The 24233-nt window shown below is 31.0% G+C and overlaps 2 protein-coding genes across 14 annotated transcripts in view; one reads left to right on the top strand and one right to left on the bottom strand.

The window, feature by feature from the left end:
• Window positions 1-24233, bottom strand: part of LOC127071180 (RING finger protein 17) — a 231870-nt gene that overhangs the window by 51884 nt on the left and 155753 nt on the right. The gene's annotated exons all lie outside the window — the stretch shown is intronic.
• LOC127071204 (uncharacterized) overlaps window positions 1-24233 on the top strand; it is a 69945-nt gene that overhangs the window by 40100 nt on the left and 5612 nt on the right. The window contains exons 2-3 of one of the 2 annotated variants that reach the window (XM_051010225.1): window positions 4797-5036; window positions 21614-21968. In XM_051010225.1, the coding sequence (XP_050866182.1) occupies window positions 4797-5036; window positions 21614-21960 (587 nt within the window). In that variant the 3' untranslated portion in view covers window positions 21961-21968. Of the gene's footprint in view, window positions 1-4796; window positions 5037-21613; window positions 22199-24233 lie in introns of those variants that run through there. The other variant, XM_051010224.1, reaches the window with a different exon arrangement.

Raw genomic sequence — 24233 nt, 5'->3', positions numbered from 1 at the left:
GACAGTTAATTACGAAACGATATATACGAACGAACGAGCAATTCGCTAAGCTATGATTGGCCTTGTTATGTATAATAACAGAAAATTTGAAGAGATACGAGTTGCGATACCTTACTGATGATACGTTTACATGCGCCATTTTTATTTTCTAAAATTATTATTTAGATAGAGAGAAAGAGAGAAAGAGAGAGAGAGAGAGAGAGAGAGAGAGAGAGAGAGAGAGAGAGAGAGAGAGAGAGAGATGTATTATCGAACGAATCATACATTTTTCGATATTGTTTATACAACTATTAAAATAATAGAATTATTAATAAATATTTTTCGTTGCTTTTATAGAAACAATAGTGAAATTTTAGCAATAGAAAATTTCACTTTTTAGAATACTATAGATATAAATACAGTAAAATAGCTATAGATACAGTATCTAAAAAAAATGATTTATAAAACATTGATAATATTTGATTATTATACTGTCGAATAATTACAATCGTTTAATCTGCACGGTTAAGATAATAGATATTATCTGACCGACTATATTAAGATAATAAATATTAACTCGAAGGATTTGGGACATGGTCGTATGTACATAGTTACTTTCAGTGATTACGTATTTTATGGAACGTCTGTTAAAAGTAGATAATAATAGTTTAAGTGTCGTCATAAGTCCACGCTTCTTTATTCTTATCCTTTATTTTGATATTTTCTATTATTACTACTACTATTATTACTAGTACTACTACTATTATTATTATTATTACTATTATTATTATTATTACTATTATTATTACTCTCTCTTTTTTTCTTTCTCTCTCTCTCTTTTTTTTCTGTCTATCTTTGTCTCTGTCTGTCTCGGTTCGTTTCTTTCGTAAGAGATGTAATATTCATAAAAGAGATGTAATATTTCATTAATTAAACAACCATGCTCGTCGTTGTTATATCTTCTCGTCCTAGTTTCGAAGAAAGGACGAGAAAACTAAATGATACGATATATCGTATCATCTCGTTGAAAATGTCCATTCAATGGAAGACCATTTAATTTATTATTAATTATACAAATTAACTCTGACATCGATCCATCTCTCCTCATCTATTTCCACGGTTTTTCAATATGCTTTTTTCTTGTTGTTTCCATTTTTTTTCCTTTTATTTTTTAATACAACACAATCTTCCATTTCGTCAATGTGGAAAATTACGATTTAATTTGATCACGAAACGAATAGATTTTTGACGATTCGTTATTCGATTCGTTCGAAGGATCGATAGGATATTTGTATGATCGATCGGTATTAAAAAAATGTTTCTTGTTTATCCGAAATGATTTCGATATATCCGGTATGTTCTTTTCTAATATAATCGATCTATCAAAAACCAAAGTAATCTCGACAATGCTTTCACGTACTAACTTCAATAAATTACTAGAGAAATATGACGAAAGAGAGGGAAAGAGAAAAAAAGAGAAAGAGAAAAAAAAGAGAAAGAGAAAACATTAGCTGTATTTTTTTTTGTTTAGAAAGAATAAGAAAAGAAGAAACAAAGAAAGAAAGAAAGAAAGAAAGAAAAAAGGAAGCTTGACACTCTTGTTCTTGCACCCCTCATTATAACTACCCTTCTTTCTGTCTCGGATGACATAAGAGAGGGAAACACGTCAGAGATATATAACCTAATGGAAGATCATGATCAAACGAACCATAATGAAGAAAAATTGCCAGTAGAGAATTAGATAGAGAGAATGATTAATGATTAATTTTTCTTAATACATTATATTATACGTTGGAATAGGGACGGAAAAATTAAAGAATGTGCAAGAGGAACGTAGCTATAGAAATGAACGAAAAAAAAACGACGAAAAAAAAGAAGAAAGAAAGAAAGAAAGAAAAAAAGATAAACAGAAAGAAATTCGAATAAATTGAAGCTTCGTTTTCGCTCTCACGATTTTCCGACATTCTCGAAATATCTAAAACCATTCCTACCCTTACCACCACCCACTCCTCCGACTTTCTTTCTCACTCTCTCTCTCTTTCTCTCTCTCAGATCTTTGTATACAAGAGCCAAGAGAGAGAGAGAGAGAGAGAGAGAGAGAGAGAGAGAGAGAGAGAGAGAGAGAGAGAGAGAGAGAGAGAGAGCGTAAATGTTCGGCGCCTCGAGCAAGGTACGAGAGTTTAGTTTCACCTAACTCGGTCCCTCTCTTTTCCAGTAACTCATTCCCAGTTGGATCCTCGATAATATTCTAACGTGAAAACGTCAGGTAGCATATACGTTTGTAGGAAATCGTGGCATAGACGAGAAAGGGTAAAGGAAAAGGAATCCTTTTGGTTTTGGCAAAGAGAAAGAGAAAGAACGCTTTAGATCGATTAATTATTTAAACCGTAGCGTGGTGATCCAGTACCCAACTAGAAAGAGAAAGAGAGAGAGAGAGAGAGAGATAAAAAGAAAGAGAGAGAGAGAGAGAGAGACAGACAGACAGAAAGCACTACGTCATAGTCTGAATTTAGCCCCGAAGCATTGTCCGTTCATTCCTACGTTTTCATCTTCGTATCTAGCTATCTACCAACCTCCCTACTAACCTCCCACCCACCCACTTTTCTTCCTCCTATCTCTCACTCTATCCATCTTTTCTCTTTCCATTTCGTTCTCTTCTCTATCAGGAAACTCACTTACTCTCGGAAATTTCATCGCAAATGCCGTGAATCGTAACTTCGATCGTACCGTACTAGTAGTACTTGCTGGTGCGTCGATAGTGTTGGTATCTGTGTTGATGTTGACGTTGGTGTTGGTGTTGATGGTTGTAGTGGTGGTGGTGGTGTTAGTGGTGTTGGTGTTGGTTGGGTGTGGGTGGGTACCAACGGATACCCGCGTAATTAGTTCTCCTTTGATGAGAAAACTCGCGTTGCGTGTATACAAGAAATGTTGTGCACACGCACACGCACATGCTCTGTGTGTGTGTGTGTGTGTGTGTGTGTGTGTGTGTGTGTGTGTGCGCGACGCGTATAGACGCTCTGATGCTCGTCGAGATGTGAAAGAGGGAGTAAGGTGAGAAAGAGGAAAGCAGAGATGCTAGTTCGAAGATGGAAAGCAGGAGTGTACACGGTTAAAGGATTTTATATGTGTATACGCGATTTTATACGTGTACATGAGTTTGTACGTATGTGTGCGTGAGAGAGAAAGAGAGAGAGAGAAAGAGTACAAAAGCGTTGGATCGTTCTTTACGCCATTAAAAGGGCCGCCGTTTAAACGACTTTCCGTTGAGAAGAATCTTTCCTTCCTTCCCTACAAAACCCTCCCTTCTCATCCTCTATTTACTCTCTCTCTCTCTCTCTATCTATCTATCTATCTCTTTCTTTCTTTTTTTCTTTTTTTTTCTCTCTGTTTTTCTCTTTCTCTCTCTCTCTCTCTCTCTCTCCTTCTCTCTTTCTCTCACCACTTGTCATTTTCACAGTCTTCCCTCCGTTTCTCATCTTTGGCTCGAAAAGAAGGAAGAAACGATTGCTTTCAATTCTTTTCTTACGTTACTCCGCGCGATAACTTCGATTTCGTTTCGCTTCTTCGAATTCTTCTTCTCGTTCGAAAGGTGTCCCTCCTGTTATTTCATCAGAAACGATTCCTCGTTTTTCTTTTCCTTCTTTTCCTTCATCTTCTTCTCCTTTTCTTTTTTCTTCTACTCTATTTGTTGTTCTAAGATCGTTTCGAAATTCTCTATCTATCTATCTTTCTCTCTCTCTCTCTCTCTCTCTCTCTCTCTCTCTCTTTCTCTTTTATTTATTTCCTGTTGATCTTTTTTGATTTTTCTATTTTTACAAAAACGATCGAATACTGTTATGGATTTATGAAATGATGAAAAAAATTCGTCAGATTTTTTTTCAGATCATTTAAAAATGATACCTAGTTATAATAATAATAATAATGATGATGATGATGATGATGATGATGATGATAATGATAATAATAATTCTAAATGGAATGCAAGAACCCGTTGTAACGTGATATAATGCGATAACAAGCATGTTCGCAAATGTCAATGATTCTTTTTTGATGGCGAATTACTTCAATTATTTTCAATAGAGAAAGCAACTATATATATATATATATATATATATATATATATATATATGTGTGTGTGTGTGTAAAGGTTGTACTTGCATGGATAAAAAATATTAGATATTTCTATTCAAATGTCAATTATATATCGCGATTCTTGTACACGCATCGACGGACTTTTATTCAATAAAAATTGGTTTTTAAACGGACACATTTTTCGTCGGTCACGTAAAAGTACATCCTTCTTTTTTCTCTCTTTTAGTATTTACTTTCACTTTCTTTATTTCTTTTCTTCTTCCCCTTTACTTTTATCGAATATTTATATAAAATTTATTTCTACTAAATAATATATATATATATGTACATACACACACACACACACGCACACACACACAAATCTATCTTTATATCTATTATAATATTCTTATCTGAACTGATCTTGAAATTTTTGCATTGAAATGTTAAATACAATCATTTTCAAAACACCGATTTCTTTCAATTCAAAAAATAAAAAAAATAAATAAAAAAGAGAGAGAGAGAGATAGAGAAATCAATGCAAACGTAGTTGCACAGTGAACACATTGGTGAAATCCAAAAAAAAAAAAAAAAAAAAGAAAAAGAAAAAACCAAAAAAAAGGACCAATTAATACGAACAATTTTTTCAAAAGTGCGATCGTAAATTAAAATACAAAACGTTTTTAATGGGTTGACATCGATTTAAAGGTTTGACATCGATTCTTTTTCTTTCTTTCACGTTGCAGAAGGCGAGCGAAGAACAAGTGGTGGTACTAGTGGTAATGGTGGTGGTAGTAGTAGCAGCAAGATATCGAAGAGGGCTAAGCCGGTAGAGTCGGAAGAGGAGGAAGAGGATTACTATTACGATGAGGAAACAGAACCAGTGGACGAACGCAACAATCCTACGAACGAGGCACCTGCCGTTCCACCAGGATTTCTCAGTCCTTCTGTACGAGAGTATCTCGATCTCGGTAAATCGATACCTGGTACGTAAACAAGATCATCTCGAACGAAGTTACGTCTTTTGTGACTCGTCTGATGTTTGTTATCACATTTTCACGTTTTCACGTTTTCACGAATACGACATCGTCGTGTCGTACCCAATACAACCTTGTGTTTCTCTTTCTCTTTTTGTTTTTTGTTTTTTTTTTTTTACTTTCTTTTTAACTCTTTTTTTAAATAAATGATCTTAAACACGTTCATATGTGATATATGTGTATATATGAATTATAGTAATGTAGACATTATAAATAATTATATAATTTTGAATACCCTACTGAAATGGAAGTTAATTATTTTCAATAGTTAACGTTGAATTATTTAATAATATAAATAAATATAATAAATATATAATATTTAATTATTTATTTAAAATAATTGACATTAGAAGTTAATTATTTTAAATAAGTAATTTTCAATAAATAAATTTTACTTTATTTAAATAATTATTCTAATAAATAAATTTTAATTATATTTAAATAAATATTTAAATAAATAAATAAATAAATAAATGATCTTAAACATACTCCATTTATAAAACTTTATATACATATACGTAAATATATATTAATTATCATCATTACAATTATTATATTATATATATATATATATATATATATATATATATATATATATATATTACCTACATACATACATATATATATAAATATGAATTATAGTAACGTAGATATTACAAGTAATATAGAAATAATTATATAAATCTGAACACCTCATGGAAATGAAATTTAACTATTCTACATAAATAAATAAATAAATAAATAAATGTTCTTACGCATACTTCCATTTATGAAATATTCATTCAAAATATTCATATACAGAGATATATATTAATCGTCATAATTACAATTATAATATTATCTTCCTTCTTTTTCCTCCCGTTCTTCCTACTCTCTTCCTATCTCGATCTGTTCCTTTTTTCTTTTATAGAAACGTCAACTCTTTTGAAATCGATCGTCGTGAAGACGTTCTTCTAGCAGCTTGTTCTTCTCTCTCTCTCTCTCTCTCTCTCTCTCTCTCTCTCTCTCTCTCTCTCTTTCTATCTATCGTTTTCTTATTTCTTTTTACTTCGATCGGAGCAAATAAAAACGAGGAAAGAAAGTTTACGGGTGACGAAGAAGGGAGGAACGATGAAGAGACGGCAAGACACCTGATGCTGTACCTCAAGTGATATATATATATATATACACATATATATAGATATATAAATATATATCTACTCCCTCGAGTCTCGAAATATATAGATATAGTTCGAAAACGACCCCATTCTCTTCCTATCTTCTTATTTATATTTAATAAAACATACTCTGTTGGAATTTATTTTACAAGATCACCTATGTAGATGATACCTTTTTCTTTTTTCTACTTTTTTTTTTATATCGTTGTCACAGATCAATCCCTTCGCTTGACTTCAACGGTAATCCAAGGATCAGATTAGATAACTTTACGGGAATTTTTTTTTCGCCCTTTTTTTCTTGTTTTTTTTTTTTGGAAGGTGTAAAGCGTGAAAAAAAAATCAGAGAGTTATCGGATCCCTTGTAACGAGCTCGTCTGAAAGAGCAATTACCAGAAGAGAAAGAAAAAAAGGGAGAGAAAGGGACAAAGAAAAGAAAAAAAAAAAAAATTCGGCCCCGACGAAGAGGCAGGTGTCCAACAAGCGTGAAACGCGAGTGCTGACCTGACACAATAGTCTTTGCGTCGACCCTTAGCCAAGACTCAGTTTCTCTCTTGTTCGTTGTTAACATCGTAGAGGAACCCTTCGTGAGTAGGTACTAACTTCATTCCCTCGATCGATCGTAAAATGTGTTCTTCTAAAGGGTTTTTGCCCTTCAAATAGGGGAAAATTCCGATATAATGGAGTTTGCACACTGAATGTTTTCCCTATGTGAAAATGTACTTACGTTGATGCGAGACATATATATGTATGTATGTATGTATATATGCATATATATATGTACATATGTATAAAATGTCAATGATGAAAAAATATCGAGGGTAAGAAACAAGAGTTTCACAAGGTGTTGAAGAAAAAAGGGGTTAGAAAATATTCGAGTGGATGATTTACTCGAACGAAACGGAACTACGAAAATTCTTTTAAAAATTCACGCTTTTATTACATATCCTTGCGAAGGGAATGTCAACGATTAGTCGAGTTTCCTAATTTTCAAGAAATCATTTCAATGAAGAAAAAAGAACTAGATAATTAATATTTTACATAGTTATTTATTACAATTGAAAAAAAATATATATATATATTCGACTTGAATAATTCTAATTAAGTCGATTGATTTAAAAACTTTTGTTTTTATTAATCTTTGGCTATCTGCAAAACAAAAAAAGAAAAAGAAAGCGAAGGCGTCTTTTATTTATTCAATGAAATCTTATTTCAGAAAAAAAAAGAATTAGATAATTAATATTTTATATAGTTATTTATCGTAATAGAAAAAAAATATATATATATATATATGTTCGACTTGAATAATTCTAATTAAGTCGATTGATTTAAAAACTTTTGTTTTTATTAATCTTTGGCTATCTGCAAAACAAAAAAAGAAAAAGAAAGTGAAGGCGTCTTTTATTTATTCAATGAAATCTTATTTTAGAAAAAAAAAAGAATTAGATAATTAATATTTTATATAGTTATTTATCGCAATCGAAAAAAAAATATATATATATATTCGACTTGAATAATTCTAATTAAGTCGATTAATTTAAAAACTTTTGTTTTTATTAATCTTTGGCTATCTGCAAAACAAAAAAAGAAAAAGAAAGCGAAGGCGTCTTTTATTTATTCAATGAAATCTTATTTCAGAAAAAAAAAAGAATTAGATAATTAATGTTTTTTATATAGTTATTTATCGTAATAGAAAAAAAAAATATATATATATATATGTTCGACTTGAATAATTCTAATTAAGTCGATTAATTTAAAAACTTTTGTTTTTATAAATCTTTGGCTATCTGCAAAACAAAAAAAGAAAAAGAAAGCGAAGGCGTCATTTATTTATTCAATGAAATCTTATTTCAGAAAAAAAAAGAATTAGATAACTAATATTTTATATAATTATTTATCGCAATCGAAAAAAAAGAATAGGTAATATATAATTCGACTTGAATAATTCTAATTAACTTGATTGATTTAAAAAACTTTTCTCTTTATCAATCTTTGGCTATCCGAAAAAAAAGAAAAAAAAAAAAGTTTCTAAATGAAACGAAAATACAAATATTCGCTAGCACTTCTAATCGATATTCGATTTGGTCCAATTGATTTCGAAAGATCGAAATATTCTTCAAATATTTATTTATTAATTTAATCGTTCGTTTTTACACACTATTGTCGTACAGAAAACAACGAATGTCTCTTAGAAACAAATTTTATGATAAATGTGATTTTTAATGTTGCATAATGCACAAAAACTTATCGTTTCTCTTTGTTGCAGCAATAATTACAACAATAGCATAGTATATATGTATGTATATATGTAGAACATCGGGGGTAAGAAGAAACAAGTGTTTCACGACGTGTTGAAGAAAAAATTCGAATAGTTAGAAAATATTCGAATGGATGATTTACTCGAACGAAACGGAATTACGAGCGTTTAAAAAAATTCACTTCGTTTTTATTATATATCGTAGCGAAGGGAATGTCAACGATTAGACGAGTTTTCGAATTTACAAAAGAATGAATAATATAGATAAAACAGTCTAAAGGTTCGCGTGTTTTTCTCTACTTTTTTTCGATTTTAAAAAACATTCTTCCAACAATTTGAAAGAAACATATCGACGATTGAAATTCTACAACTCTCACCGAAGGTATCTTTTATTTATTCAATAAAATCGTTTCTTAGAAAGAAAGAAGAACTAGATAATTAATATATCGAATAATTATGTATCTCTATCGAAAAAGAAAAAGGAAAGGAAAATATACAATTCGGACCCGGATTAACATTAATGAATTCGATTGATTTAAAAACTTTTCTTTTTATCGATCTTTAGCTATCTAAAAAAGAAAGAAAAAAAAAAATAAGAAAAAAAAGAAAGTGAAAAAAAAAAGATTCCCTAAACGAATATAAATATTTAAACAAAAATATTTACTAGCGCTATCAATCGATATTCGATTCGCTCAAATCGATTTCGAAATTCACGAAAGATCGAAAGATAATCCAGACGTTTATATATTAATTTAATCGTTCGTTCTTACACACTTACGTTATCGTAGAGAAAACACGATATCTCTTAGAACGTCTCTTAGAAACAAATGTTAAGATAAATGCGATATCTAATGTTGCACAATGCACAGAAGAAGATTGCCCATTCTCTTTGTTGCAGCAGTAACTGCAACAATAGCATACTATATATAACATATACCTACGTATATCCGTATTTACACGTACATACGTGAGTTCTTCCTCTCGTCAAATAGTTCGAGTCTTGATATACGTTGAGTCGTTAAAAGCTTGTTGACCCCACGTTCTCATGTTGGCGTTCCCTTTCCTCTTGTTGAAGAACTTCAGTTAACTTTATATCGCACGGAAGCCGACGGTAATGCGTACATTCCGCGAGAGTACCGTAAGAAATTTTCATCTTTTTTTTTTGTCTCCTTCTACTACTTTTTCTCCCTCTCTCTCTCTCTCTTTGCTCTTACCCCATCTCCCCTTACCCTCCTCTTCTCTCAACGTTTCCATTTCATCCCGTTTCATCTAGCTTCTTCTCATTCGTTTCGTTTCGTTTCGTTTCGTTTCGTTTCATTTCGTTTCGTTTTGTTTCGTTTGGTTTTACCTCGTTTATTACATTTTGCTTTATTTGCCTTTATGCCTGATATGTCAGAATGTAGAATTAGAGAATTCCACCCCTTCTGCTTCCTTCTCCACACCCTATATTCCTGTACCATCTCTTTTTCATTCTCTTCTTTTCGGGGTAACCCATTTCGTATCGCGAGTTATGTGGTATAACGTTACTTGTTCGTCGACGTTTCGGAAGAAAATGCGACTCGTCGATCGTATCCGTAATCCGGTCGCGTTGGTACGAGAGTAAAAAAAGATGGACGTACTTCGGTCACGTTTTGCAAACGTTCTTCTTCATCAGTGAAAATGACTAGAGATGAATAAGGGACCACCTTGTATATGTGTATATGTATGTGTGTGTAGGTTTGATTAGATATGTGCGTGCATCCTCTGTTTCTCTGTATGTGTGTGTGTGTATGTGTTAGATTATATATGTGCGTGAATTCGTATTTGTACGTGTGTGTGTTGAGTTATATATGTGCGTGCGTTCATATTCGTACGTGTGTGTGTGTATGTGTATTTGGTTAGATATGTACGTGCATTCGTATTCTATACGTATGTACTGTACGTGTGTGTGTGTGTGTGATTAAAAATGTGTGTGCATTCGTACATCTGCTGTGTGTGCGTGTGTCTGTACGTGGAGAATATGATAGATCTTCTCTTTTATTACGACGAATAATAAAATGTAATATATATATATATATATATATATATATATATATATACCTACACATATAAAAAATATGATTAAAAACTAAATAGCTAACTGAAACTATTTTGTCTCTATTTTCATTTTTTTTTCTTTATTTTCCTTTTCTTTTTTTTTTTTTATATAAAATTCTATTGCTTCACCACGTGTCCTTTGTGCTTTACACTTTGGAGATATGAAAGAGAGTTAAAAAAAAAAAAGGAATAAATAAATAAATAAATAAATACATCGTGACGAAAAAACTTTATCGATTTAATTCCTAACTGCATTGACAGGTGATAAAAATAAAGTAAAAAAAAATTTTTTAAATGAAAAGAAAAGAAAAGAAAGAAAAAGAGACAAAGAGAAAAACAAAAAAAAGAAAAAGAACACGATTATGTTCGGTATGTTCCCAGTTAAAGGGTTAAAATTAGATCCTCGATAGACAATCGATAATTGTATTTATTCGTTGTGTCGAATAATTAAAACAAATAGAATTTAGGATGAAGTATTTCTCGAGGAGTGTCTTAAGTACTTAACTTACTCTCGTTACTTGAATTTCGTAAGAGACATGGTTTCTTTGTCATTTTGTTTTTATTATTTCCTTTTTTCTATTTTTCCCTTCCATACTCTTCATTTTCTTTTCTCCCTCTCTTGTCTTTCACTTTGTTTTAATTTTTCTCCCACGCTTCCTTCCTATTTTACTATAAGTTCTTAAGAAGACTTACTTATCTTTAAACAATGAGACAAAAGAACGCGAAAGATTTACTCGAGTTTTTTTCTTTTTTTTTATTTTTTCCCTTAGCATATCCTGTAATCTGAGGTAAAACGATGAAAAATACTTGAGAATCTAGACGATCTCGGATAGGATGGTTGGGCAGAATACCAGACTTGGAGAAAGGGTTGGAAGGAAAAGTTTAAGGGTGGAATGTAAGGAAAGAGAGAGAAAGAGAGAGAAATAGAGAGAGAGAGAGAGACAGATAGATAGACAGACGGACAGAGATAGACAGAAACAAAGAAAGAAAAAGAGAGAGAAAGATATAAAACCAGAAAATGAGGAAATGTAAGCTTTTCCCTCTTTCCTTCAGCTTCAACCGTTTCTCTTTATTCTCTTTCTTTTAGTCCTTCCCACTTCCCTTATTCCATTCTCTCCATTTTTCTAAAAACATAAAAGTAAAGTTTATACGAGACTCCTTTGCACACGTCGTTTTATAACGCACGACAACGAGAAAAGAAATAAAGTGAGATGAGAGAGGAGGGAAGAGGACAAAGTTAGAAAAAGAAATGAAAGTGCGAGAACGAAAGAGAGAGAGAGAGAGAGAGAGAGAGAGAGAGAGAGAGAGAGAGAGAGAGAGAGAGAGAGAGAGAAAGATAGAAAGATAGAAAGATAGAAATATAGAAAGAGAGAAAGAGAGAGAAATGGTTGGCAGATGCATCGAATTAAAGCAACCTGTTTATGTATATATGTGCGTGTTACATCGAGAATAAAAGAAGGAAAAAGGTAAATCGCTGACTTTACGAGTCGAGCGGAGACAGACTAGAACGTAAAATGGAATTGAAGGTATATAGGGAGAGGGTGGGAGGAGGGAAAGGGTGTGAGAAGTTCGAAGAGTGAATAAAATTTCTTCGTCTTTCGTTTGACAAATGCTAGAAGGTTAGTTTGCAAAGAACAAGGTATAGATATTTTGAAAATGATGCAATTGTAAATTTTGGATTAAATTGAAAGGATGGTTAGTTCTTCTTCTTCTAATTTCTTTGTAATAATTTTCTTTTTTTATTTTTATTTTTTTTTTTTTACATTTTAACTTCCCCTATTTTCTTTTATTTTTTTTCTTTCTTTCTTTCTTTCTAGCTTCGTTTGTTTGTAAGTTTGTTAGTGTCTCTATCTAGGAAGAAAATAACACGAGATCGAACGTAACGTGTAACGTGTAATGCGTTATATGTAATGTTTGTGTGAGTTCGTGCGATTATTATTTTATATTTAATAAAAAGTAATAATTCTAAATGTTTAATCTGTCTAGGATTGCCGAGGTTTATGTTTCGCTTTCTTTTTTCTTCTCTTTTTTTCTATTCTTCCTCGCAAACGCACGCTATAACAACGTGAGATAGATAATTTGTAATATGTAACGTCCGTGTGCGTTTGTGCGATTGTTATTTGATATCTAATAAAAATTGATAATTTTTAATGTTTAGGTTTGATACGGTTTTTTTTTTCTTTTCTTTTTTTTTTTGTTCTATTCGCAAACGCACATCATAACAACGTGAATTAAATAACGTGTAATATGTAATGTCCATGCGCGTTCGTGCGATTATTATTTCATATTTAATAAAAATTAATAATTTTAAGTCTGTTAAAAAAAATCAATAATTCTAAATGTTTAACCTGTCTAGGGTCGACACAATTTTTTTTTCTTTCTTTTTCATTTTTTTCTTTTTTTCTATTTTACTTTTTTTTTCGCGAACACACACACCATCGTAACGACTCGAGTTAAGTACGGTTTCTATTCATTCATTTCGCTCGATGCAGGAGATTTTCGCTTGCGACGATTTGGTCGAGCGAATCAGACTAAAGCAACCAACTAGAATTAGAATTATTCAACCGTTAATTTAATGCTGTTTAATGCTATCTCGTTCGCTTATAAACGGAAGGAAATTAATTCCTAAGCGGGGATTCGTTTGATCGATCGTCGAAAGTTAGAAATTAAGAGAAAGATCGAAAGATAGAATTAAGAGTTTTGATTTTAGGAACTTTGAGATAATAATTTTCTTTGTTAATTTTTTAAAAGAATCATTTAGAATTGCGAAACCATCGGTTGAAGTAATTTTTGATCTATTTTTATTTTGTTAAATTTTCAATCCTCTGCAAATTTTCAAAATATTTGAAAAATTATTCGGACTGAATTTATTTGGAATTTTCTTTGTTTCTTTGAATTTTGAAGAATCTTTTAAGAAAATTTTCCCATATCAAGAAACGAAAGAACGGAAGCAAAATCTAGAAAAGTACTTTTTTCCCTATTGCTTTAAGGGAACCATGCGAATTCAGCGATTTTTCTCTTCTTTTCGAGAATTTTACGGTTTGGCGACCTACCAAGATTTTCTGAGTTTAGCCAGGGCAAGTCAACGGGGAGAGCCACTCTAAAGAAGTAATTCGTCCGCACCAGAAGTTTCGCAAGTTTTGACATATAGTATACTACGTATAAAAGAAGAAGAAGAAGAAGAAAAAGAAGAAGAACAAAAAGAAAAAATATATATATATATAAAACGAAAGAAAGAAACCATCAGTGTTATCATCTTTGTCATTAACGTCCACCGAGAAATTTAATGAAAGTAAAGTGAACTATTATTTCGTCGTTGACTGGCATTGTACGATATATTACATTTTTGTAATATTATATTATATAAAAGATGCAATTCTTTATACGAAGGAAGAAAGAAGTGAAACACAAATGGAAAACTTTAAGAAATAAACGGAAGTTTATTTTTCCCGTTTATTTATTCTTTCCATCATCGCAAAATATTTATAATTAATTCGAAGGTATGTTCTGAAGCAAGATAAAAAAAAAAGAAGAAGAAAAAAGAAATGGTAAAAAGAAAAAAAAAAGAAAAGGAAACGATAAAAAGAACTTCCTTCCTTTGCGCATGTCGCGTAAAAAAAAAAGAAAAAGAAAACAGAAAAAAAAAGAAACGTTTCGTCTTTCTACCGAGAAATAAGTCTCAACCTTTGGGGATAAAAGAAAAGAAAAGATAAAAAAACAAAACAAAATAAAAAAAACAGAAGAAAATTGAGAAAAAAGGAAGAAAAAACGAGAAAGGAGAACAGGAACGCTGTCATTCATTATTCTTTCAAGTTAAAACTTTTGCCAGTGTTCCTGAACGCTCGTGAAATAGATTGACCATTTTACAAGAAGAAGAAGAAGAAGAAGAAGAAGAAGAAGAAGAAGAAACAAAAAAAAGAAAATAAAAAAAGAAGCTCGGAAGATTGATGTCGTAAAAAAAAAAAAAAAAAGAAATAATCGAGTCGCAAACTAGCGTAAAGGAAAATGGCGTCCTAACATTGATTTTTTTCGTCGATATAGAAATTTTTTCTTTTTTTTTTTTCTTTTTCATTAGCTCCTTTCTATATTTTCTGTAAAAGAAGAGACACGACGTCGTTGGTAATACGATGTTATTCTTTCCAATGAAAAATTGTAATTATAATATATATCGTATATCGTTAGCGTAAACAAAGGGAAAAGAAGAGAGAGAGAGAGAGAGAGAGAGAAAGAGATGAAGAAAGAGAAAGAGAGAAAGAAAAAGAAACAGAGATGCAAAAGAAAGAAAGATGGACAGTAAGCTTTTATTTCGGATGGAAATATGTATAACAAGAGAGCACGGATACTCTTTCGGAGGTAAAATAGGTCGGACAAAAGTGTCGGGTGTGGAAGTTGTGAATTTTGTATGGATGGTAGCTATGCGATCTAGACGAGTTCGTGATCATACTCTCTCTCTCTCTCTCTTTATATATATATATATATATATATATATATATATATATATATATATCTTTGGCGCACTTGGCCATTCTAGTAAACCGTCTCGTCCTCTCTCTATCACGTTAACTCTATCTTTGGTAGATGTACACACACGGTATGCTCTCTATCTCTAGACCGATGAAATCGGCTACGATGTATCGTATGGAACTATCCACGTTGTCCAATGAGATTCGAGAAACCGTTGTTGCAGAAAGAGAGAGGAGGAGTGGGAGAGAGAGAGAGAGAGAGTGGGAGAGAGAAAGGGATATAAATAGAGAGAGAGAGAGAGAGAAGAATGGACGATGGATGGATAGACAGGTGGATGTTATTGTGATCCGGACAACATCGTTGAACGATGTTCTGAAACAAACTACGTAGTAGCTCGCTCGGTGACACGAATTATCGAGCTCTCGTCTCGAGAGAGTGAAAGGGAGAAAGAGAAAGAGAAAGAGAAAGAGAGAGAGAGAGAGAGAAAGAGAAAGAGAAGTCGTTTGTATGACAAAGATGATGAGACGTCTATAATGAGAAACGTTCTTTTTATTTTTAATCTCCCCTTTTTTTTTATTTTCTTTTAATTACTTTTTGTATAATCTCTCGAAAGTTTAAATTAAGTGAAATTAATTGAGAAGTGTCATTAGATAAACCGACGATAAAAGCAAGCTTTAAAAGCAAGCTACTAATAGTAACGTTCGTAAATCGAGATTTATTGGTACGCGAAGGTGTGTATTAGAACTTAGAGAAAACTCGAATTATTGATTTCTACATACTTTAACGTAAGTACGTAGGAAACGTCTACTTCGTGCTCACGTGCTTTGTAAATAATCAAATATTTTGCGTTTAAATGCTGGGTTAAAGGTCGACAAGTGAAAAGGAGTCTGCAAAAGGAGAACGTGGAAATTGGTGAATAGGGATGGGGATGAGGATAGGGGTGGGAGTGGGTGGTGAGGGTAGCGAAAGGACTCGACTTGCACGATAGAATACGAGACTTTCGAGCGAAGGAAAATTGTTTAGCGAGAGCAACGTCAACCTTACTACCAACACCCCTTCTCCCTCCCTACTACCCTCCCTACTCCCTCTCTCACCCCCTTCCATCATTCTCTGTTTTCTCAACGTCGTCAGTGGTGAGACAAAATTTTGTGTGCCTCGTTATAATTCGCTAAGAAGCTCTTCAACATTGAAATGTGAGTTCTGAAATTCTCATGTAAGTGTGTTTGCTAGGAGAGAGAGAGAGTGAGAAAGAGATAGAGAAAGAGAGAGAGAGAGAAAGAGAGAGAGAGAGAGAGAGAGAGAGAGAAGTTCTTGACAAGCGGAATGCTACGACACTGTTTCAATGAATGTTATTAAGAGAATCTCTCTTACGAATTTATACGAAATTAGCTGGAGTACGATTGTACGGATACATAAATAAATTTATTAACAAAAGGATACTTCAAATATTACTCCTCTCTTCCCTCTCATTTCTACCCACCGAGCACAAAAAAAGGTCGGTGCAACAATGAACGCATTGTTAACGATTTAAGACATTGTTGGATGATTTAAATAATCTTTTTTTTTTCTTCTTCTTTTTCTTTGTCTTCCTTTTTTTGGATTGTACAGGTTAACGCATTGTACTATTTAGAAAAAAAATGATTGTAATAAATATAAATATATAATATAAATATATATATGAATAATTGAAATTTTGTTATTAATATTATAATTATTAATAGTAAATTTAAATAATAATATAATTTCATTGATTAATATAAATATATAATAACATGTTCGTTAATAATTGATTAAATGCATACTTATCGAATTTAATTAGGTAGATAGGTTACTTATAAATATATCAAAGTGTACGCCACGTTCCGTCTTTGTTAACTTTTAATATAAATGATTAAATAACAACGATAGAGATACGTTAGATTCTCAGAAAGAGATCGTCGGAAGTTCGTCCTTTTTTTATTTTTATGTTTGCTTCTCGTCTCTGATTTCTTTTTCTCCCTTTCTTTTCTTTTTTTTTTTTTTTATATCGAGTCTCGTGAAAAAGGGGAAGAGCGATATAAAAACGTAGAAATGTCTCCGTAATTGTCGGCAATAATAATGACGATATAACAAGAAACGAAGAGATAGAGAGAGAGAGAGAGAGAAAAAGCGTATTCTTGTTAGAAGGACTTTGTGCATTCAATGCAAGAAAGATAGATAAATAGAGATAGAAAGAGAGAAAGAGAGAGAGAGAAAAAAAAGAAAGTAAAATAGTAAAACAGAAGTACGATGTCTTCGTAAGAAAATGCAATCTGATTCAATGTGCAAGACGTTTATTTATTTATTTATTCCAGCTCGGTAAATCGAGACTGAAGAGTTCTCTTAGAAGTAATTTAGCCTCTAAAATAAACCTACAAGCTATCTCTCTCTCTCTCTCTCTTTCTCTCTCTACCTGTTGTATCTTACTTTACGCGATATTTTTACAGTAGAAAAGAGAAAGAGAAAGATAGAGAGATAGAAAGTAAGAGATAGAAAAATGACGAATATCGTTCGGTTCTTCGGCTAGTTAGAATCGGAAATGAGAAAATTATGATGAAAATTATTCCGGTAGACCGAACGTATGATTCGATGATCGTAGGAGAAGGTTTCTCAACTAATTGAGTGGACAAATGTGATTACCATTTAGTTCGAAGTTCGAGTATGAAGGGAAAGAGATAGAGATAGAGATGTTGAATCGGATAAACATTATTTCGTCTTATTAGATTAAATAGAGAAAGAGAAAGGGTTCTATGGAATAGATTGTAGACTGATTAAACCTTTGTCAGGTGAGAGACATGTAATTACACAACGACTTGTCTAATATAACGCGATAGTTAATTCAAAGTTGTATCAGAGATGTACGATCACGATCATGATTACAATCACGATCACGATCACGATCACGATCATGGGGAAGGTCCTTGATACTAGGTCCTGAATACATTCTCGACCTTGATAATATGTTACCAGTATTTTACTCACTCTATACATCTTTCTCTCTCTTTCTCTTTTTACATATACATCTATATATGTGTGTGTGTGTGTAATATATACATACATATATATATATCTACTCATGTATAGATACCTATAATATATATATATTCTATATATATATATAAATTATATATGTGTGTATATATATATAGAGAGAGAGAGAGAGAAAGATATCTATTTATATATAGATACATATGCACTCTTTGTCTAGTAGTATACAAGCGGATGTACATACTTAAGTGTTGAATCTCGTACCTTGTGCAGTTGGCAGCCGACGAAGTACGTCGATACCTGGCCAGGACATAGTCGTGCTTTGTGCTGGTAATACAGGTGTTGGATAAAGTTAGATATATGTATATATATATACACATATATATACACACATATATATAAAGAGAGGGAGAGAGAGAGAGAGAGAGCATATAGGTTGCATCTCTGCAGCGATGTTTCCTCAACATTTCCTCCGATTAATCGGCGAGGATAGGTCTCTCTCCTTCTCGTCTTCTCCTGTTCTCTCTAATCCGCAAACAGTCGAGAGGCTTTAGAGTATATTCCTGGTAAATCATGGAGACTGAGACTAGAGATGAATAGACCGATAGATAGAGAGATACGTGAGTAGCTCGAGATGCCAATTTTCGAGAAAGAGATAACGAGGTTAATAAAATTTTTAAATATATAAAAGAAAAAATATCATGATATTTCTAAACAGGTTAGATCGAAAGTTGGTATTTGCTTTATATTGAAATTATTGAGATCGTTTCTCTCCCTCTCTCTTTCTCTTTCTATCTCTGTTTCTATCTGTCTGTCTCTTTCTCTCTCTCTCTCTCTCTTTTTCTATCTTTGTTTCTATCTGTCTGTCTGTCTCTCTCTCTCTTTCTATCTCTGTTTCTATCTGTCTGTCTCTTTCTCTCTCTCTCTCTCTCTCTTTTTCTATCTTTGTTTCTATCTGTCTGTCTGTCTCTCTCTCTCTCTCTCTCTCTCTCTCTCTCTCTCTCTCTCTCTCTATCTATCTATCTATCTGTACCTGGTAATTATCGATTAATTTGATATAACTACAATGTGTATTCGTACGTTGGTATCCGCTAAGGGACAAAGTATAAATACCGAATAGAGAATATAGTTTGATAATTGTTTTGAAATATTTACCTCCCAATTGAAATCTCGTTGATACATATGTATGATGTATATACGTACGTATATATACAGCGTTTATTTTGAAAGTGGCGTAAATCTATTTTTTGTTTATTCGAGAAAATTAAAGGTTAGCAATTAGTCAATTGAAAAATAGAAATTAATTATGTCGAGTCTGATAATGTTTTTACTGCTTTATCAATATGTAATTTGATTATATACATTTCTTTTAAGCGAATTTAACTAAAATAATATATATATATATATATATATATATATATATTTATGGGGTTGTAAGTGGATTTCGAACATTTTTGTAATTAGTCGATTGTAAAAATTAATTAATTTCAATTTATGAAAAATTAAATATCACAAATATATTTTTATATATTTATATATTTATATTTTATATATGTATACATCTTATATATTATTTTATATATATGTAATATATTTTATACTCGAAATATATTTTGTATGTCTATGGAAATTCGATTTACGTAACTTTCATAATCAATCTCTACGCGATTTCTTTTATCGGACAATTTTAAATTGAACGAAGCATTAGTATTTTTTAAGATATTAAATATTTACTAGTTATAAATAAAATGTTTGCGCTAAATTAATCGCATATGTGATATATCATCAAAAAGGAAAAAAAATGAACACATTAATAATTTTTCAAAATAAACTATCCATATATATATATATATATATATATACACATTTGTTATATCGTATAATTATAAAGAAATTTATGATAAAATTTCTAATGATCACAAAAAACAAAAAAATTTACGAACGTTTGTTATATCGTATAATTATAAAGAAATGAAATAAACAAATAAACGATAATGGTCGATTAGAAAAATATATAGATACATATCTGCCTAATGTTTTCCACGTTTATTGTCGGAACAAAATTTATGATCATTTATTTTCTTAAGTTTTTTTTTAGTCAAATGAGACGTAAGATTTTTTTTACAATATAATAGCGACGAGACCTTCTCTTTGAGTATCGAGCGTGTCTCAAAAGAGATAAAAAGGGATTATAGTAACGCGAGAGCTTCTGACTTTTATCATTAAGAGATAGGAGCTTTCCGCTATCATTTAATATTCTTATGCCGTAGCACAGAGAGAAATAGTAGGGCCTTTTACTTCTATACCTTATAGCAAGTTAGAGATGTTCCAATGGTGTTATGAAACTTCCAACGTACTACTACGGAATTCAATTTATTCCGTCTGCTAGCTCTCTAAGCAAACAATGACTTACTCAACTTGCGAATTTATAAATGTATGGACATAGGTTAAAATTAAAATGGATTTGAGGAGAAAGATAAAATCGAAATGAATTGCCATAAATCGTTACTTATCAGCGTTGATCGTTATCGTTCTTTTTCTTAATTCGATGAATGCATTTTTGCATTTCAATAAATTTTTATATATATATGTGTGTGTGTGTGTGTATTTTGAGGACATTGAGAATGGAAACGTTTATGATATACGATCTTACAAAAATTTTAATAGATCGGATAGATCGAGAGTAATTGTATATTATTTTTAGTAATTGTATATATTTTTATTAGAAATTAATTTATTTTATCGAGTGAATTAATTTCTTTTGTTTATTTTTTTTTCAATTCGATAAATACATTTTTGTATTTCGATAAATTTTCTTTTCTTTATATATATATATATATATATATATATATATATATATATACGTGTGTGTATATTTTTAAAACACTGAGATTGGAAACGTTTATGATATACGATCTTAGAAGAATTTTAATAGATCGGATAGATCGAGAGTAATTGTATATTATTTTAGATACGATTTAAAGATCGAGAATTTTGCTCTTATTAAAAATTAATTCAATTCCAAATTTTCGTTATAAGAATTTCGTGTTTAAGGTTTCGTGAATCGGTGGAGATTGGTTAAGTTATCGAATGAATTAATTTCTTTTCTTTATGTTTTTTTCGATTTGATAAATGTATCTCTGCATTTCAACAAATTTTCTTTATATATATATATATATATATATATATATATATATATATATATAAATTTTATAAAAATTTTGATAGATCAGATAAATTGGGAATAATTGAATATTATTTTAAAGATACGCTACCAAGAATTATACTCTTTAATTTAAATTAATTCAACTTCAAATTTTCGTTATAAAAATTTCGTGTTTAGAGTTTCTTAAAGGATCGATGAAGATTGATTATTAAATTATCCATTGAATTAATTTCTTTATTAACAATTATAAAAATGATTATCGATTATCGATGATTTATGAAATAACAATAATAATTATTATTACGTTAAATAATAATAACAAACATTGTTACGTTAAAAGATATCAATCAGTTTTAATTTCAGATTCTATATAAAATAAAGTCTTGTTCCTAACATTTTTCAGGTCGGCCGGGAACGGATTATCCGGTGCTAGGAAAGGTGCCGTATACGAATTTCTATTGCGACGATCAGCCCTATCCAGGGTTTTTTGCCGACGTTGAGACCAGATGCCAAGCTTGGCATTATTGCGACATAGATGGCCGACAGGCGACATTCTTGTGCCCGAATGGCACGCAATTCAGTCAGGTCGTCTTCGTTTGCGACTGGTGGTTCAACGTTAGATGCGAGCTCAGTCCAAAGCTTTACGTCATCAACAGCCGATTGTATGGGAAACCTACGGAGGATCCTACAAGGCCACATCGCGTCATCACTAAGGAACTACTCGAAAATATCTTCGTTAAACGAAAATAAGCCAACTGGTGATTCCTTTGGATGAGAACATTTGTTTTTTTTTGTCTTTCTCTGTCTTACTCCGTTTTCTTTATATATATATAGGATGTCCAAAAATTGGTACCAAATTTATACTACGTATCATTGAGATCAAATGAAAGATGAAAAAAGTTCGTACAAATTTAGGTCCGAAAATGCTTCATTTGAAAAGATATATGTTTTGAAAGGTTATATAATGAATTTATTTAATTATAAAATATATGGAATATATGTTATATTAATATTTTATATTTTATATCAAATATTAATGAAATATATTAATTAAATATAAAGATATAAAATATTAATATAAAATATATTCCATATATTTTATAATTAAATATATTCATTATATAACCATATTTATTTAAGATATATACTTTCAAAGATTATAAAATACATTCAAACATTATATATTTATAATTTTTTATGACAGTTATAAGAAATTTTCGAAAATTGATTTCGTCGAATTAATGATCGCCGAATTCTTTCTGATATTTCAACTATATTAGAAATAACATTTACAATTTTTGAATACATTCTCAAACTTATATCTTTCATAAACAATAACTATCATTGAGAATTATAATACATAAAAAACGTAACAACAAAAGAGAGAATTATAATACAAACAAAAAAGAAAGAAAGAATTAGAAAATCATGAATTCGAACATTTTTTACAATTCCCACTATAAATTATCAAAATCTTTAAATACCTTTCAATAAAGCATTTTTGGATATAAACTCATATAAACTTTGTTTTTATCTATTTGACCTCGGTAAATAGTTTGGTCCCAATCTTTTCGAACACCCTGTATTTATTTCCTTTCTCATCTTACGGAATCAAAGGACAGAATTTTCGTTCGAGAATAAGATAAATGGATACAGTGATGTTTTCTTGATAGAGTGAACATTAACTTCGAGTTACATCGGAACAGAACGGTGATAATCTTGGATCGAACGAGAACTAAACTCTATAGAAGAATTCTTTATTTTTTTTTTGTTTTCTTTTTCTTTTTTTTGTTTTGAAGATGAAAGAAGTCTGAAGAAGGACGAGAAAGGTTCCACTTTCCTATTTTCTTCTTTTTCTCTTTTTCACGTTGATAACAGAATTCTTCGAGTTGCGAAGATTGTCAGGACAAAGGGATTGTATAGGGAAACGTGAAAATATAAAATGGAAAGAGGGCCCGATCTATAGTATCTTTGTAAAATAAAGAAGAGAAAAAGAAGAGGAAGAAGAAGAAGAAGAAGAAGAAAAGAAAAGTTCCGAGTCAATGAAAAAATTCGGTAAACGGCAATAAAGTATCGAACAGCTATCGAGGAAAAAAAAATATATGTAACTGTTTTTGATAATTTTTTTTTGTCTACGAAAAGAGATAACATATATCATTTGTCATTTGTAAAAGAAAGAAACGTAGGACGACTAACTCTTTTCTCTAGAGAACAAAAAAAAAAAAGAAAAAGAAAAACAACAAGAAAACAATATTCTTTGTTTAAACGAATTCTAAGAGATATCGTCGATCGTAAACGAAACGAAACGAAACGAATTCCTTTTTATATCTTAATGATTCTAATTATCAAGCGAAAGTGATTATCAAACGAGACGATGATTGTAGTAAGCGTAATATAATTATATTGAAAATATGTAAATAAGAGGGAGGCTTATAATAATTGTAAGATCGTACTATTTATAAGAATAATTCGTTGATATAGATCGTAGGTTCGTAGGTTTGATTTATCTGTCTGTTAATGGATATACTTTTCGCCAAAGTTACGAAAACGGACAGTAATCGATTAACTTTGGAAATTTTTCGACAGGAAAAAAGGCCATAGTTGTTTATCCCATGATAGTTATAGATAAAGATGATATAGAAAAATAGGGGGATAGGGATGGAGAGAGAGAGAGAGAGAGAGAGAGAGAGAGAGAGAGAGAGAGAGAGAGGAAAGAATAAAAAACGAAAGGGTTAACAAAAAGATATTGAAAGAAAAAGAAAAAGAAAAAAAAACAAACGATCAGGTGTAAATTAAAAAAAAATGTATTCATTTAGACTCGAGTTAAAAAATATCAAATAGGAAAGGGTGTAGTAGAAGAGTATAGGAAGGGTGAGAAAAGAAGAAAAAAAAAGGAAAGAAAAAAACGATCAGGTATCAATTAAAAAATATATTCATTTCGACTCGAGTTAAAAAAAATATAAAATAGGAAAGGACGTGGTAGAAGGGCGTAGGAAGGTTGAGAAAAGAACAGAAAGAAACAA

This window comes from Vespula vulgaris, chromosome 21 (assembly GCF_905475345.1).
Source record: "Vespula vulgaris chromosome 21, iyVesVulg1.1, whole genome shotgun sequence".
NCBI lineage: Eukaryota > Metazoa > Arthropoda > Insecta > Hymenoptera > Vespidae > Vespula > Vespula vulgaris.
This window is presented reverse-complemented; position numbering and strand designations above follow the sequence as displayed.